The following is a 15,862-nucleotide window of genomic DNA, read 5'->3' on the forward strand; positions in this document are numbered from 1 at the left end:
GCACTGAGTGTTATTTGCAGTATAGTAGCAGTGTAAGAGGTCTGAGTGCGTCGTTACAAGACGAGAGATTTTTCCGTTTAGCAGCAAGCAAATAGTTGCAAATAATAATAAAGAGGTTTTTTTTTAATCAAACACAATCTTTATTTAAGCAATGACTCTTTGCAGTTGTGCTTCTAAAACAGTTCCTGGTCTGAAAGTGTGTCACTGCCCTCAATTGGTAAACATAAACATTGCAGTACTTTGTCTGATTTATTGTATTATCATACAATGTTACTTTTTTTTTTTTTTACAATTGGTAGGACCCATATATTTTTCAAAACTCTTCACACAGTTCTCTTTACCAACTTTCAGCTCAGCAGTAAATTTTACATAAAAAATGCACTAAAACTACCAAAACACTTCATACGTCTCAAATCAACTCACCTCAAAATGTCCACCCAACAAACACACTGTCACTCATAAAGCAATGACCAAAAACACTAACAACATGTAGCATTATACAATGTTTTCTTTTGCAAAAAAAAAAATCTTTACAAAACAAGAATTACACAAGTTTTCCCCTTTATTAGATGGAGCTGAAATTGAAGACTAAAACCTGTGTGTTCAGCTACATCAAATCGTTTTTTTCCATTTTTTAGATTTGGAATATATTCAATATTATATGACTGTAGACATGCTGTCTTATTTAGTTTCATATTGTGTTAGGCTTTGAACTTAAAACAGTGTTGAAAAGAGAGTAAGCATGTGCAAATTGGCCTGTAGGTACATAGAGTATTGTTTGAGAAAGTGATTGTCGTCATTGATTGCATTTCGTACCAAAGCGATGATAAATGATAGACTGATGCTGTGCTCACTGTGAGAAGAGTTTTGGAAAAGTGACCTAACTATTGAGTCCAATGATTGTAAAAAAAAAAAAAGAAGAAATCCTTTAATATCCCATTCTGAAAGACACCTGGGAAGATATTTCTGTTGATTATTTGGTGCAAATCGATTTCCCTGTCACAAGCACAGACAAATTAAAACTGTTTCTTAAAAAGAAATGCATCAAAGGCAATATGAAGAATTCACTCAGAGTTCCTATAGATACAATATATTTCACACTAATCACAATAGCTCAGGCTGCTACATAATTGACAAGTCATATCATATCATGTTACTGTTGCATGGCCCACAAATATGGATGTTGAGTTTAAATGCAAGTTAAGATTTTCTTAACTTTAGACAACCAAAGCCCTTCAGAAAGGGTAAGAAACTGAGGTCTAATAAGATAAAGTGATGCACATTCTACTTGGTTCATAAGAACAGCAAGTGCTTACAATCAACACAGTGAACATACAATCAACAGGCAGTGAAAGTGCTAACTGACAGAAAATCCTTCATTCACGTTTAACTTCACTCTTAAATATCACAACATTTCCCACTTGCTCATTGAAAAATCCTATGAGCTTAAAAACCAAAACACACTGGTAACTGATGCTTAAATATAAACGGCTAAATATGGATTAAATGACCCAAAATCCAATATAAAACATGCTTTTCAGTTGTATAAATGTGTATTAAAATGTCAAAAATGTCAAAAATAGAGAGCACATTGGTACAAAAGCTGCGTGTGAAAATGATGCATGAACATAAATGCAATAGGTTGTGGAAAAAATTCATTAATTGCTAAAATCGGTACCCCAGGAAACCACAAGCTAGCCCAACTTGGCATTAAAGGGGCGTGGCCTGAATGCACTCTGGCGAATCAGAAGAGCTGGAGGATTAGCTTTGTGCAAGAGCTTGGCAGTCTCTATGCAAACTCCCCTGGCTAGTGTACACTTCAAAATGAAGAAAGAAAGCAAAAAGAGTTTTAAGAATCTCAAGTCAGCGGGAAATACTGCAGATGAAGGTTCAAGGTTGATCCCCGATGTAGACACACCAGTGATCTTCCCTTCAGCCTGTGTTAGCCAACCTGCCACTGGAGAGAAGAGGAGAACAGAACACTAACACAATCTTATTTCTCTCATTCAGTGGAGAATTAATCATCAAATATCAGTAAAAGAAGGTCCTTAACCTTCAGAAAAGGTTGTCCGACTCAGAAGGCAAACCCAAACATTATATCAAATATTTTCTATTTATTTTAGAGATGTATTTTTATGTCTTTATTTCAGGTTGGCTATAATACTTTGGATAATTTATTTTCTAGAATTAAAGAAATACAATGTTTTTAATTAAATCCTGGATCCTGAAAGTTATTTAGTCTTCAGTGTCGCATCAGTCGAATATGCTGATTTGACATTTCTTATTATTATTAATGTTGAAAACTGTTGTGCTGCTTAATATTTTAGAGGAAACTGTAAGAGAAAGTTCAAATTAACAGCATTTAATGTAGAAATATTTTGTAACATTATAAATGTCTTCAATGTCACTTTTGATCAATTTAAAGGTGTCATATAATGCCATTTTTGTACAAGCTAATATGATTCTTTAGGGTATAAATTAAAAGTTTGTAATATACTTTAATTAAAAATTCTCATTAGTATTGTAAGAAAACACTTATTTTACCTGGTCAAAAACAGCTCTGTTTTCAGCACGTCGTTTCAGTGCATATGACTTTAAATGATAATGAGCTTCGCTCACCCCGCCTCTCTGTTCTGTGCGTACACGTTTGTAACACAATAACCATAACGCCTTGTTCAGTATAAATGTGGGATTATGAATTATATTGAGAACGTCGTACATAGAAAACATGCAGTAATGTACTGTAAACCTTAGCCGCATTCATCGTGAAGCGTGCAAGCGATTTGCAAAGATTAATATAAATATTAATATAAAGATTAATAAAAACGTTACACTCACTTCAGTTGTTCTGGAGGTTCAGCAGGAACACGAATAGCTGGTACCGAAACTTTATTCAGGAGCAGCTTCTTAGCAAAACCAGCTTTATACTAGGGCTGTCAACGAATATTCTAAATTCGAATATATATTCGAATAGTTTTAAAAAACAGAAATTCGAAGGTGAAAATTAAATATTCGAATCATGTGGAAAAACACGCCCGCGGTAGCAAAGGCGTGGCTGTCTGCTTTGCGAGTGGCAAAATTCTGAAGCTTAAAATGTAAAACGCATTTTCCAGCTGCACAGACAGATAGCACAGTGAGTGTCTGGCTCACTCATTGGCTGTGCTGCGTCAACTGCACATCCAATGGCACGGGCGCCTCCAACGTGTGCGCCAATGAGCTAGCATTACATCAGACACGTCAGAGCCCGCCAATGGGGGCGTGGCCAGACGCCCTCGAAATAGCCATAGTAGCAGGCTAGCAGCAGCAGTTTACCACAGCACAGCTCGCTCGGAGCGTTCAATGTCGGTTCTATATACTGTAAAATTTAAATTAATGTTAATAATATTTGTTTCAATCACCGAATGAAGCCTGCTATATTTAGGACAAGAGTCGCGACCTTAAATTGCTTGCACAAAACTCTTGATCAGCACTCAACATTTGTTTATTGTTGTTCATTTAAACCGTTATGCGCAGAGAGCGTGAGGGCGAGAGAGAGAGAGAGTGCCTGCGAGTGCGAGCGAGAGTAAGGTCTGCGGTCTTGGCCATTAGTTGATTTACTTGGTTTTGTGTAAGTTAATACGTTGTCAAATATGTTTAAACTTAAATAAACTACCTATACAAGTAGTTGTGTCTCTTTGTATTAATTTGTCCTGTTATTAACGTAATGCGCGTCATTGACAAAATGCGCAACCAGATATTCGAATAGTTCGAATATATGGTTTTTTTTAGAGGGAATATTCGAACGTCATTTTTGAGCAATTTTGACAGCCCTACTTTATACTGACCCTCGTTTATAAAGCAGTCTGGTGAGAAATGATTCGCGCAAACATGAGAGCATTGACGTTGCTCGTGGGGAATATTCCCATCGAAAACAAACTCAGCCACTGCGTCTTCAGCGGTTCGGATTTAGGAACATTAAAATGACTGTGTTCGTTATTACACCCAAGAACAGAACACCACAATCGCTTAGACGCCATTCTGCTCATAGACAGTGCTCCAGCATATCAACAATGACCGCGCCGGACCGCGAGGACTATGATTGACTATGACTCGTGTCATATGGACTATGACACGAGCGAGGGCGGGTCTGTGTTGAAACGCTGCTGTCAATCAACAATCGTGGGAGGGGCGTGCGAGCCTGTGACGTCACACGGTCGAACGGCTCGATTTGAGGCGGGGGAAAACATATAAGGAGATTAAAACAAAAACACTGGATGGATTTTTATCATTATATGATGGTTGTGTACAGGCACTGCCAACACACATTTCAGAACAATCAACTTGTAAAAGTGCATGTACCATTATATGACCCCTTTAATGCATTATTGCTGAATAAATGTATTCATTTTAATTAGATTAAAAAAACTGATGCCAACAGTAGAGCATTTTATAAAAATAAATATTAATTAATGTGTCAAAATATCAAAATATAATAATAATCGTATTTTAAATTAAAGTCTACAGAAGTGATACAGACTTTTGGTTAAAAAAATAAATAAAAAAAGAACTGAATAAATTACCCTTAGCCCCCCGCCTCCAGCAGGAACAGAGTTCATGGTCTGTTTCTCTGTTTCTTCCTGTTTCTTCTTTTTCCTCTCCAAGGCTTCCGGGTTTTTGATACCTCTGTAGGTAATCTACACAAACATCAGACAAAATACAGCTACCACACCATACTTGTTACCCAGTAATTCAGTAAGAACAATAGCAAATTTCACAAATGAATCAAAGCATGAACTAGTAGTTGAAGTGTGTGATATTATTCAGTGCTCGCGTGCTGAATCCTGGTGCACCTTAGATAAGCTGGAAACGTGAGTACAGAGTGTGCAAAAACTAAAACTCACCCATCTACAATAACACCAGACAATGACATATAACTAGCCAATGACATCACTGACCTTATGCAATGACAGTTTTAATCTAGATCTGCTGTACAGCCAAAACAAACTCGGTTTGTATCATTGAATCATTATTTTCCTGTTGATCACTGTAAAGCTGCTTTTGAAACAATCTGTATTGTATAAAGAGCTATAGAAATAAAGGTGACTTGACCTAGAGAGTTGCGCCATGACAGGTATGAAAGTGAGGCTGTGAAGGATAGACGTATACCGTGTTTTCAAAGGCATCTGCAGTAAAAAGCTCTATAAAGCTAAACAAATATATTTATACAAATGCAAAACAATATATTTGTTTGTGTGTATATATATAAAAAACTTTTACAATTTAAATAATAAATCGTTGTTTTCCACTCATAAGAATATATTTTTTTACTCAAAAAAAAAAAAAAAAAAAAAAAATATATATATATATATATATATATATATATATATATATATATACACACTCACCTAAAGGATTATTAGGAACACCATACTAATACTGTGTTTGACCCCCTTTCGCCTTCAGAACTGCCTTAATTCTACGTGGCATTGAATCAACAAGGTGCTGAAAGCATTCTTTAGAAATGTTGGCCCATATTGATAGGATACCACTCATCTCCACTACAAATAGGAAAAAGAGGCTACAATTTGCAAGAGCTCACCAAAATTGGACAGTTGAAGACTGGAAAAATTTTGCCGGGTCTGATGAGTCTCGATTTCTGTTGAGACATTCAGATGGTAGAGTCAGAATTTGGCGTAAACAGAATGAGAACATGGATCCATCATGCCTTGTTATCACTGTGCAGGCTGGTGGTGGTGGTGTAATGGTGTGGGGGATGTTTTCTTGGCACACTTTAGGCCCCTTAGTGCCAATTGGGCATCGTTTAAATGCCACGGCCTACCTGAGCATTGTTTCTGACCATGTCCATCCCTTTATGGCCACCATGTACCCATCCTCTGATGGCTACTTCCAGCAGGATAATGCACCATGTCACAAAGCTCGAATAATTTCAAATTGGTGTCTTGAACATGACAATGAGTTCACTGTACTAAAATGGCCCTCACAGTCACCAGATCTCAACCCAATAGAGCATCTTTGGGATGTGGTGGAACGGGAGCTTCTTGCCCTGGATGTGCATCCCACAAATCTCCATCAACTGCAAGATGCTATCCTATCAATATGGGCCAATATTTCTAAAGAATGCTTTCAGCGCCTTGTTGAATCAATGCCACGTAGAATTAAGGCAGTTCTGAAGGCGAAAGGGGGTCAAACACAGTATTAGTATGGTGTTCCTAATAATCCTTTAGGTGAGTGTGTATATATATATATATATATATATATAATTTGTGGTGGTATCATAGTTGTAGTCTTGCAGTAGTTCTTCAATTTGAATCAAAGTGGTTCTTTTGTTAACAACTCACTCACTTGACTCACATCAACTCAAAATGAACCTTTTCACGAGTCAAACTTTATAATACTAATAAATTCTACAGTATCAGAGGTAATGGGACTTTGTTAATGATAATGACGAACCACTAGCATTATGCTAGCAGAAAAAAAGAACTGTACGGCCACAAGCATTATGAGATTCCAGCAGCAGTAAGAATCAATGTCATGTGTTTCAGCTGTAGGATGCATCCAGAAGTGTGGAAGGAGGACAGGAGGAGGAGGAGGACGAGTACTTACCGTGACGCTTTAGCAGTTCTATGCTTTCCCTTAAATCTCTGAGAGACAGTGAAATGGCCCTCCAATTACATGTGGCGAAACTAAAATCACTACACCATAAAACACTGGATGTTTAAAAAGGATCTCAAATGGGATCCCTATTTCTCTTTCTTAGATATTTGTTTCCTTGAAAGGTTAAAGAAGAATGAATAAAAGCAGAAAGATGCAGAGAAGGATTGTATAATGAGAGGATAAATATAACAAAACCGATTTGTTGTAAAGTGATACATGTGGAATATTCCATATACAGGTATCACTTTACAACAAATTATATTTACAAAAAAAAGAATACTTTTTTACTCTGACAAGTAAATGACAAATTTACTTGTGTGAAGGAAAGCACATGAAAAGGCTTAATGTCGAGCCCTGCTATAGTAATGAATATACATATATGTGGTGCTGCTGAGACCTGTTAGATTATTAATATTATGAATTTGATCTTATATTGTGATTGTGGCTGTAAATGTGTAATGCCTCAGTGACGAACAATCTACTGACAACAACTGGGGTCAGAGCTGGTGATGATGACAGGAGTCCATTATAAGTGGTCAAATCCTGAGTTTGTTCTGATTCACAAATAATAGTAGAACTCCACTGAAGCACAATTCACCAATAGTATTTCGGACACAAGGTATTTCAACCCCATTTTTAGGTCATTTTCAGCTCAATTTGATTAATGCATGAATCTAACAAAAGCTCTTTTATAAAGTGAAATTTAAAGTGTTTATTGTCGAGTGGTTGTTTGTGAACTGTCGTTTCTCATGAATGCAGTTTTTATGGAATATTTGTACTTGTACATTTATTGGTCAGGATAAAGGACTATTTAAGTTACACTAACCTGATAAAAATGGTAACAAATATACACGTTCCCCTATATAATCATATAATGTTTAACTTAAAAAAAGTTTCAAAATCATACCTCTTTCTGTCTCTTCTCTGCAGCTTCTGCTAGCTGTCTTCTCCTTGTCTCCTGTGAAAAACAAATGTTTTCAAAATTGCCAAAACGTCTGTCAAGCTCCACAAATAACAAAACTGAGACCCAAATCTTTACAAATATAAATTATGCCTATTTATACATTTATTTAAAAAACTAATGTTTATTTCATTTTGAATTAAAAACATATTCATTAAAAGTAAATAAATCAAATGGACAACATTGACAAGCAGGGAAAAACAGACTAAACATTATCAATAGTATTCATTCAGGAACCTGACACATTTTTGTATTACTAGGCCTAGTTAAACAAAGATATTTGAAAAGTTAGTCTGCCTAAATTAAAAAAAAAGAAAAGAAATTGAGAGTATGTAATCCCCCAAAACGTTATTTTATGGATAAAAATAAATAAATAAATAAATAAATGAGGACATATTGCATACTTGCAGAAAGTATATAAGTGAAAGTATAACACGGGGTTTAACTACATGAGAGTATTTCACAAAATATATATATATATATAAATAATAGTAATTTAAAAAAATAAAGTTTTATCCTCACGACCACAAAATGTGCAGGTCATTAGGCTATATTCTCATTCATAATGTCACTTAGTACCATTATAAAGGTGGCGTTCCGTTTAGGCTGTTTATGAAATGATAACACTTGAAAGATGAACACAGTTAAATATGTAATGTAAATGAACGCATAAATATATTATTAAAAGTACTCACAGGGTCTGGTGTGACTACTACATCATCTCCAGCTCCACCCAGACAGGGTAAACACATACCCATACTGATGTTGTAGCACAGGGACAAACACAACTCTTTCAGCCAAATGACAGTAAATTTGAGGTCACATATAATGATGCCAGGCCGCTAAGATGAACTCTACAGTTTCAAAGCTTTTCTATGCTGATATAAAGCCACTGTCACAGGCAAAGCTGCTTGAACAGAGCTAGCACTAGCACTGTAAACAAAGCTAGGCTGAGCTACTATAGCCAGCTACCGCTACTGATAAATACCGTTCACCACACTAACGGACTAATTTAATCTTCAGCAAACCTCCTTCTCACGGCTCCCGGCATATGTTTTTTTGATTTTGGTGTGTAAATAAATTTGATATTAGTTTAGCTGAAAGTGAAGTTCTTCTTCTTTGGTCTTATAGCGGGTGACACCAACGTGAAGGTGCATTATCGCCATCTACTGTATTGGAGTGTGGACCAGAGATGATAGATAGATAGATAGATAGATAGATAGATAGATAGATAGATAGATAGATAGATAGATAGATAGATAGATAGATAGATAGATAGATAGATAGATAGATAGATAGATAGATAGATAGATAGATAGATAGATAGATAGATAGATAGATAGATAGACACTTCATTGCCCTTTAACCCTATGAGCTGGTATTCACATAAATATTAGGCTATAGTATCATGATGTTCATATTCTTAAATATATCTCATTAACTATATCCTTCCTACTGTGAGATGTGAATGACTGAAGTGACTTTAATGCCAAACATGAATCCGTACAACAACACAAAAATAACCTTTTTGATTTGTGTCTCTTCTATGTAGCTAATGCTGTTGTGATTGCCATCATCTCTGTGTATACTGACAAATGATCTCATGTTCTCCTATTAACAGAAATGTTTAAGGATGGGATACTGAAAGCAAAACCTGTTCTCCCTATATTACCCTGCAGTAGGATATTTAGATCCATATGTAACAAATGCTTGATATACAGTTTGTAGCCTATCTTCAACAACTAGTGTTTCCAGAGTCTTTATATACTTTCATCAACTCTAGTATATAAAAATCCATGAATACTGCAGGAAACATCCATTATGGAGTTGAAAGTGAAGTTGTCAGGATGACAGTTTTACAGCAGCTCTGATGGTTGAGAGCAGAAGCTCAACAGCGCCATGCTGCGGTATGGAAGTGCATGGCCACTGTATATTGATGGTGTACAATCTAATAAAATACTACAAAGATATTTATGAATAACATGTCAGTTGGAGTCATGGAAATGGTATGTCCATCAGAAGGGGATAAAGGGGCAATAAAATGGCAAAATCATGGACAAAATAGTAGTGTACCAGGCGTAAGTATTTTCAAATGATGGTGTATAGGCTATGTAACATTAATTATCCAATCAGAAGACTGCACTTAAAGCATCTCACAGTATAAATGTTGGCAGGTCATCAGACCCCAGAGGAAAACAAATGATAAAAACAGCTGTAATCTTGTCAGGCAGGCGAGCTACACAAGACTAGCCTGGCATGCCAGACCTACATCAAGATGTTAGGTCTGGGAACTCATCATTGACAGGGCTCAATCTGATGGGCGGGATAAACGGTTGTCTTTCAAATTCTCTCAGCACGCAATTGGATAGCGCTACAACCAATCAGAGCAACGAAGAAGGGGACGTAGTCAGCGGAGCAAGTTGATATATTAAACTTTTACCGTATCCAGTCCATAGCTGTCAACATTGAACATTGAAAATAAGGGAGATTTCCAGGAATCCATCCCCAAAATAAGGGATTTTTTTTGTTTTTTACACGACCCACAAACTTTAAAAATAAAACACTAATCATTAAAAGTCTAAAGAGTTTATAACTAGCCTATGTGTGAGAGAGAAAGAGACAGTATGTGTGTGTGTGTGTGTGTGTGTGTGTGTGTGTGTGTGTGTGTGAGAGAGAAAGAGTCATTAAAACATTTTTTGTCATTAAAATAATAATATCATAGAGAATGTTTAAATACTAATATCAGCTTACGAGGGAAACGGAGGCGGAGTAGTGGTGCTTCGGAGTGCTGGAGATGATTCGGAGGTCCTTTACCGATCAGAGCGCGCGCTGACACGGAGTAAATAAAGCCTTTATACTCGACGAGTGCGGCAAAAATGACAAGTTGATCGTTTCGCCACAGCTTTTTTGTAACAGCGCGCGCGGCGCCGCATCCGAGGATGAATGACTTCAAACCGAATATGTCCGAGCTTGCTCTGACCGTCGCAACTCTGCCGTCATTGTGTTAAGCCCGCCCACCAACTCTATACACGATGGATTGGCCTGACCAGTTTTTGGTTTTTCCAGCTAAAACGTCTATGGAGAGTTGCTAGACCACACTGGCAGCGAAATGATTTTTGCTGCCGCTAGGGTGCGTCTAGATTTCTAGGCTAACACAAGACTGTATCCAACAGCAGAATAAACCAGGGTACAGCGGGGCTAAATGTGCACCGGGGTAAAAGGCACATTTGACGTATTTCTCTTTGAAACCACTAGATGGCACAAGAATGAATCTCATATAAAGTTACATGCTTAAATCATATAATGGTACATGCACTTTTTCAAGTTGATTGTAGTGAAATGTGTGTTGGCAGTGCCTGTACACAACCATCATATAAAAATCCATCCAGTGTTTTTGTTTTAAATCTTATATTTTCTCCTTATGTTTAATCTCCTTATGTTCTCTTACGAGAGGTTCTCTCGTATTGCGTAAGTTTAGCTTACGCTACGGGAAAGATTCCCTCTTTTCTCGAAATATTGAAGCCAAAAATTTATCCTTAATTTTGTATTCATTGTCAACGCAGTGCAGCAGCTAGCAGACCTAGAGCAGGCAGTCTTGCGTGCTCATTGGCTGCCCTGCGGGCATCTGCTGCAGCCTACCAGTGAGCCCCGCGTGACGTCACGCCCAATGAAGGGCGCCCGCGCCTTCATAGCGTCATAGCCCGCCAGAATGGGCGTGGCTTAGCGTATAAAAGAAGGGGCTGTAGGCTGAATTCCCTGATTTCCGTCTCTTCAGCGAAGCCCTTCACATCGCTGGATCTGAGAGAAGCCGCCACCGCCGTCGAACAGCGAACAGCCAGCTTAGGACAGCGCTGAGGAAGCCGGCCGTCTTCGCCACCTTCAGCCATCCGTGCGAGCTACGCTATCCGGCGACGTATCCTTTTTACTCTGTTTGTACTCTCTTTTAGCACATTACTCCTAAAAGAGCAGCGAGCGTCTTTTTCAAGATGCCTCGCTCTTCCTGTGGCTCGTGCAGGGCCCCGCTCAGCGTCGGAGACCGCCACGTGATCTGCGCTCTCTGCCTGGGCCAGGAACACGCGGAGCTCGCCCTCGCATCCGGGGGCTGCGAGTTCTGTGAAGCGCTTCCGCTGTCGACCCTGCGGGCTCGACTCGAAGCCTTCAACCCGGAAGCAGTCACTCCGCCCTTTGTGGGACCGCGCAAAAAGAAGCGCCGTTCCCAGAGACAGCCGGAACCCGTGGCCACAGCGACGCGCTCGCCGGAGAACCTCCCTTGAGCCTCGCTCTCGCCTTCCCCGCCTCCCTTCACCGACGCGCAGCTGCCACTCACGAGCCTCACTGCCGTCGCGTCTGAGGATGAGGCCGAAGGACACGCCACGAGAGACTGCTGCTCCATCCTGGCATCGGATAGCGAGGAATGGTTGCTAAACTCCGCCTCTCCGCGCTGGTGCTGATGCGGAGCTGATGCGTCTGCTGACGCGGGCGGTTGACCGACTCGGGCTCGAGTGGTCGCTGCCAAAGGAACCCGCGCCGAACAGGCTCGACGGATGTTTCCTGCAAAGTCGCCGCCGTTCAGCCCCAGCAAGCAGGCCCGCTCCGTTCCTACCGGAGCTTCACACGGAGTTGACAAAGTCGTGGAACACACCCTTCTCTTCGAGGCTTCAGTTTCAGACCTCCGCGTTGCTCTCCCAAGTGGACGGCGCCGCCGAGAGAGGATACACGGCTATTCCTCCTATGGAAGAGACGGTCACAGCGCACCTTTGTCCGCCCTCCGCGAGATGGCGGTCAAGGTCAGCCCTCCCGTCCAAAGCATGCACAGCCACGTCCGCCTTGGTCAGCCGCTCATATGCCACCTCCGGCCAGGCCGCGTCTGCTCTCCACTCCATGGCTGTTTTACAAATCCTGCAAGCCGACCTCGTCCGTGAATGGGACGAGAAGGGCCAGGACCCAGCTGCGGTTACAGATCTGAGAAGCGCGACGGATCTCTCTCTCCATGCCACCAAGACCGCAGCTCAAGCCATCGGACGAGCCATGGCCGCGTTGACTGTGACAGAGAGGCACCTCTGGTTAACGCTCGCGGATATGAGGGAGGCTGAGCGCGCCACCTTCCTGAACGCGCCGCTCTCCCCTACTGGTCTCTTCGGCCCAGCGGTGAACGGGATCGTTGACCGTTTTTCTGAGGTACAGAAGACCACGCAGGCCATGAACCTCTTCCTGCCGCGACGCTCAAGCTCCGCCACAGGCTGCTCTCGCGAGAGACAGACCCAGCCTCCGGTGCGAACCAGCACGAAGCGCCCAGCACAGCCTCAGCCTTCGCAGCGACGCCAGGGCTAGGTCGCGCTCAGACAGCCGCCACAGACCGCCGCCCCCCAGAGGGCCTCGGCAAAAGATCACGCTGAAGTCTGAGCACGCGAAGCCGTCCTAACCAAGAGAGAGAAAAGACGCGCGCGGACCGCCGTCAAAGGTTATTTCCCTGACAGTCCCCTTCAAACAGGCTACTGCAGTGGAGCAGCTGTTTGTTTCGTTTGGTGGGCGCACCAAAGGTCTCGCTGCCTCGAAACAGACTCTCTCCAGATGGATAGTGGACGCTATAGCGGCCGCTTACGCATCAAAAGGTCTGCAATGCCCTCTGGGCATCAGGGCTCATTCCACTAGAGGCATGGCCTCATCGTGGGCGTGGGCCAGCGGGATTTCTATCCACGACATGTGTAGCGGCGGGCTGGAGCTCCCCGTCTACCTTTGTCAGGTTCTATAACCTAGAAGTTCCCGCCCTGCAGGCTAAACTTCTGTCAGTCTAAGCGAGTTGCGCGTTCTGCCCAGATATATCATGCTCAGACCACTCTCACGTGACTCAGCTCTCCTGGTTGAGCTGCACTAGTAGGGATGTGCTATATGCTTATACAGACCAGTGCTCTGCTCTGTATTCCCTATGTGTGCTTATCTACGAGTGATGGCCCGCATGGCTGGCCACCTTATTTTTTCCACTTATTGGGTTCCCCGAGAAACCTCGGCGACTCATGGGTGGTTGCTTGGCGCGCACGGCGTTGACAAAAAGAGAACCTCTCGTAAGAAAACGTACTCGGTTACTAACGTAACCTCGGTTCTCTCTAGAGAGGGAACGAGTATTGCGTAACCGGCCGTGCTCGCGCCACGAGCGACTTCGCTTCAGTCGACGAAAACCAGGGAATTCAGCCTACAGCCCCTTCTTTTATACGCTAAGCCACGCCCATTCTGGCGTTGACGCTATGAAGGCGTGGGCGCCCTTCATTGGGCGTGACGTCAGGCGGGGCTCACTGGTAGGCTGCAGCAGATGCCCGCAGGGCAGCCAATGAGCACGCAAGACTGCCTGCTCTAGGTCTGCTAGCTGCTGCACTGCGTTGACAATGAATACAAAATTAAGGATAATTTTTTGGCTTCAATATCTCGAGAAGATGAATCTTTCCCGTAGCGTAAGCTAAACTTACGCAATACTCGTTCCCTCTCTAGAGAGAACCGAGGTTACGTCAGTAACCGAGTACGTTTTCCCCTGTCTCAAATCGAGCCGTCTGACCGTGTGACGTCACACGGTCGGAGCACCTCCCACGATTGTTGATTGACAGCAGCGTTTCAACACAGACCCGCCCTGAGGGAGCTGTCATCATAGTCCGTCATTGTTGATACGCTGGAGCAGAATGGCGTCCAAGCAGTTGTGGTGTTCTGTTCTTGGGTGTAATAACGAACACAGTCATTTTGATGTTCCTAAATCCGAACCGCTGAAGAAACAGTGGCTGAGTTTTGTTTTAGAAGGGAATATTCCCCACGATCAACGTCAATGCTTTCATGTTTGCGCGAATCATCTCTCAGAATTTTTAATTAAAGTATATTACAAACTTTTCATTTAGACCCCAAAGAATCTAATTAACTTGTACTAAAATGGCATTACATGACCCCTTTAACAACTGCTTTTGATGATGCACATGGAAATTTAGCTGATCCTTGACGCGATCGGGAACAGCAACGCAAAGTTGAATCTGCGCTAATTTTATCTAATATTTAATGCTTTTTTTATGTTGTAGATTTATGTAGCAAATGAGAATTGATCAAATTATTCTATTGTCACAGTTTTCGTCTGCACCAGTCTGTCTTTGTCTCTTCACTACACTTCCCAGAATCCTCCTCGTCTCCACACCTGTAGTCACTCCCTCACTTACCAGCCTGTCCCTCGTTATCATCATCTGTGTCACCTGTCTTCACATCATTATGGTTCATTAGTCTCTGTATTTAGGCCCCGTTTACACGATGGGAAAACGCAGATATTTCTCTGCGTTTGCCCTCTCATTTACACGAAAACGATTATTTCTAAAAACTCCAGGCAAAGTGGAGATTTCTGAAAACGCCGGTTATGTGTAGCCGTGTAAACTGGGAGAAACGGGGTTTTAGGTTCTCTCTTGTCGATTCTAAGGATTTTGATTGGCTTGCATGGCTTTATCCTTCTCCCTAGACTGATAGGTTTGGCATAGTTATGATGGCGCTCGACGGTGTATTTATGCGGGTGTGTGCACGATGTTATTTTTGAAAACGGAGAGGGGGAAAATATTAGTTTCTCTAAATACCCGGCTATGTGTAAACGTAGCCTTAGTTTGCTTCAGTTCAGTTTGTCGGGGTCAGTTCTTGTATATGTTACGTGCTAATGTGAGAGTTTACCTTTTGCCTGTCAACCTGCCTGTACCTGTTTGTTGTTTTGGAGATCTTAGTAAATGTTGGAATTGGAGCCTTGTCTCAGCCTCTCCTTCATCCTGCAACATAACCACGTGACATCTATACCCTTTATTTTGAGACAAAGGCCTTTAATGATTTTCAGTTTTGTTCAAGCTGAAGCAACAGTTTTTAAATAATTTATGTAAATAATTAATTTCAATATTACATTTTTCAATCAATTATGTAAACGTATGGTATTTGGGGTGAAAGGCGCCCCTGCTGTTGGGACGAAAGGCACAAAAATGAACATGATAATAAACAGCTGACTGACTTTTCCATTTGTTGACTTGACATGGTTAGATTCAGATGGTAAATTTCATGTCAAGTCAAGTCACCTTCATTTACATTATATAGCGCTTTCAAAGCAGCTTTACAGAGATAATAGGAAACTAAAGTGACAGAGATTGTTTTGGCTTTACAGCAGCTCTAGAATAAAGTTATTGTCCAGCCAAAGTTAGTTTTGATTAATTCACTTCCGTTGCAAAGATCATCAGTTATTAACTTAGGGGCCGC

General features: G+C 41.2%; 1 protein-coding gene across 1 annotated transcript; it reads right to left on the minus strand.

Annotated features, from left to right (window-relative positions):
• Window positions 1–1,337: 1,337 nt before the first annotated feature.
• svip (small VCP interacting protein) lies at window positions 1,338–8,738 on the minus strand. The gene is made up of 4 exons (XM_056245716.1): window positions 8,311–8,738; window positions 7,562–7,612; window positions 4,560–4,673; window positions 1,338–1,957 (listed from the first exon to the last, which is right to left on the minus strand). Exons 1-4 carry the CDS (start codon window positions 8,371–8,373, stop codon window positions 1,943–1,945), a joined length of 243 nt encoding a protein of 80 aa, XP_056101691.1. The 5' UTR covers window positions 8,374–8,738; the 3' UTR covers window positions 1,338–1,942.
• Between the last annotated feature and the right edge of the window lie 7,124 nt (window positions 8,739–15,862).

Source organism: Rhinichthys klamathensis, unplaced genomic scaffold, assembly GCF_029890125.1.
Source record: "Rhinichthys klamathensis goyatoka isolate OS25496 unplaced genomic scaffold, OSU_Roscu_1.1 h1tg000033l_1, whole genome shotgun sequence".
NCBI classification, from domain to species: Eukaryota; Metazoa; Chordata; class Actinopteri; order Cypriniformes; family Leuciscidae; genus Rhinichthys; species Rhinichthys klamathensis.

Excerpts from the sequence above, each read along its gene's own strand:
- svip (XM_056245716.1), bottom strand. The coding sequence starts at position 8,373 with ATGGGTATGTGTTTACCCTGTCTGGGTGGAGCTGGAGATGATGTAGTA. Across the intron at positions 7,613-8,310 it reads TAGTAGTCACACCAGACCCT|GAGACAAGGAGAAGACAGCT; the intron begins GTGAGTACTTTT and ends TGTTTTTCACAG. Across the intron at positions 4,674-7,561 it reads CAGAGAAGAGACAGAAAGAG|ATTACCTACAGAGGTATCAA; the intron begins GTATGATTTTGA and ends ATGTTTGTGTAG.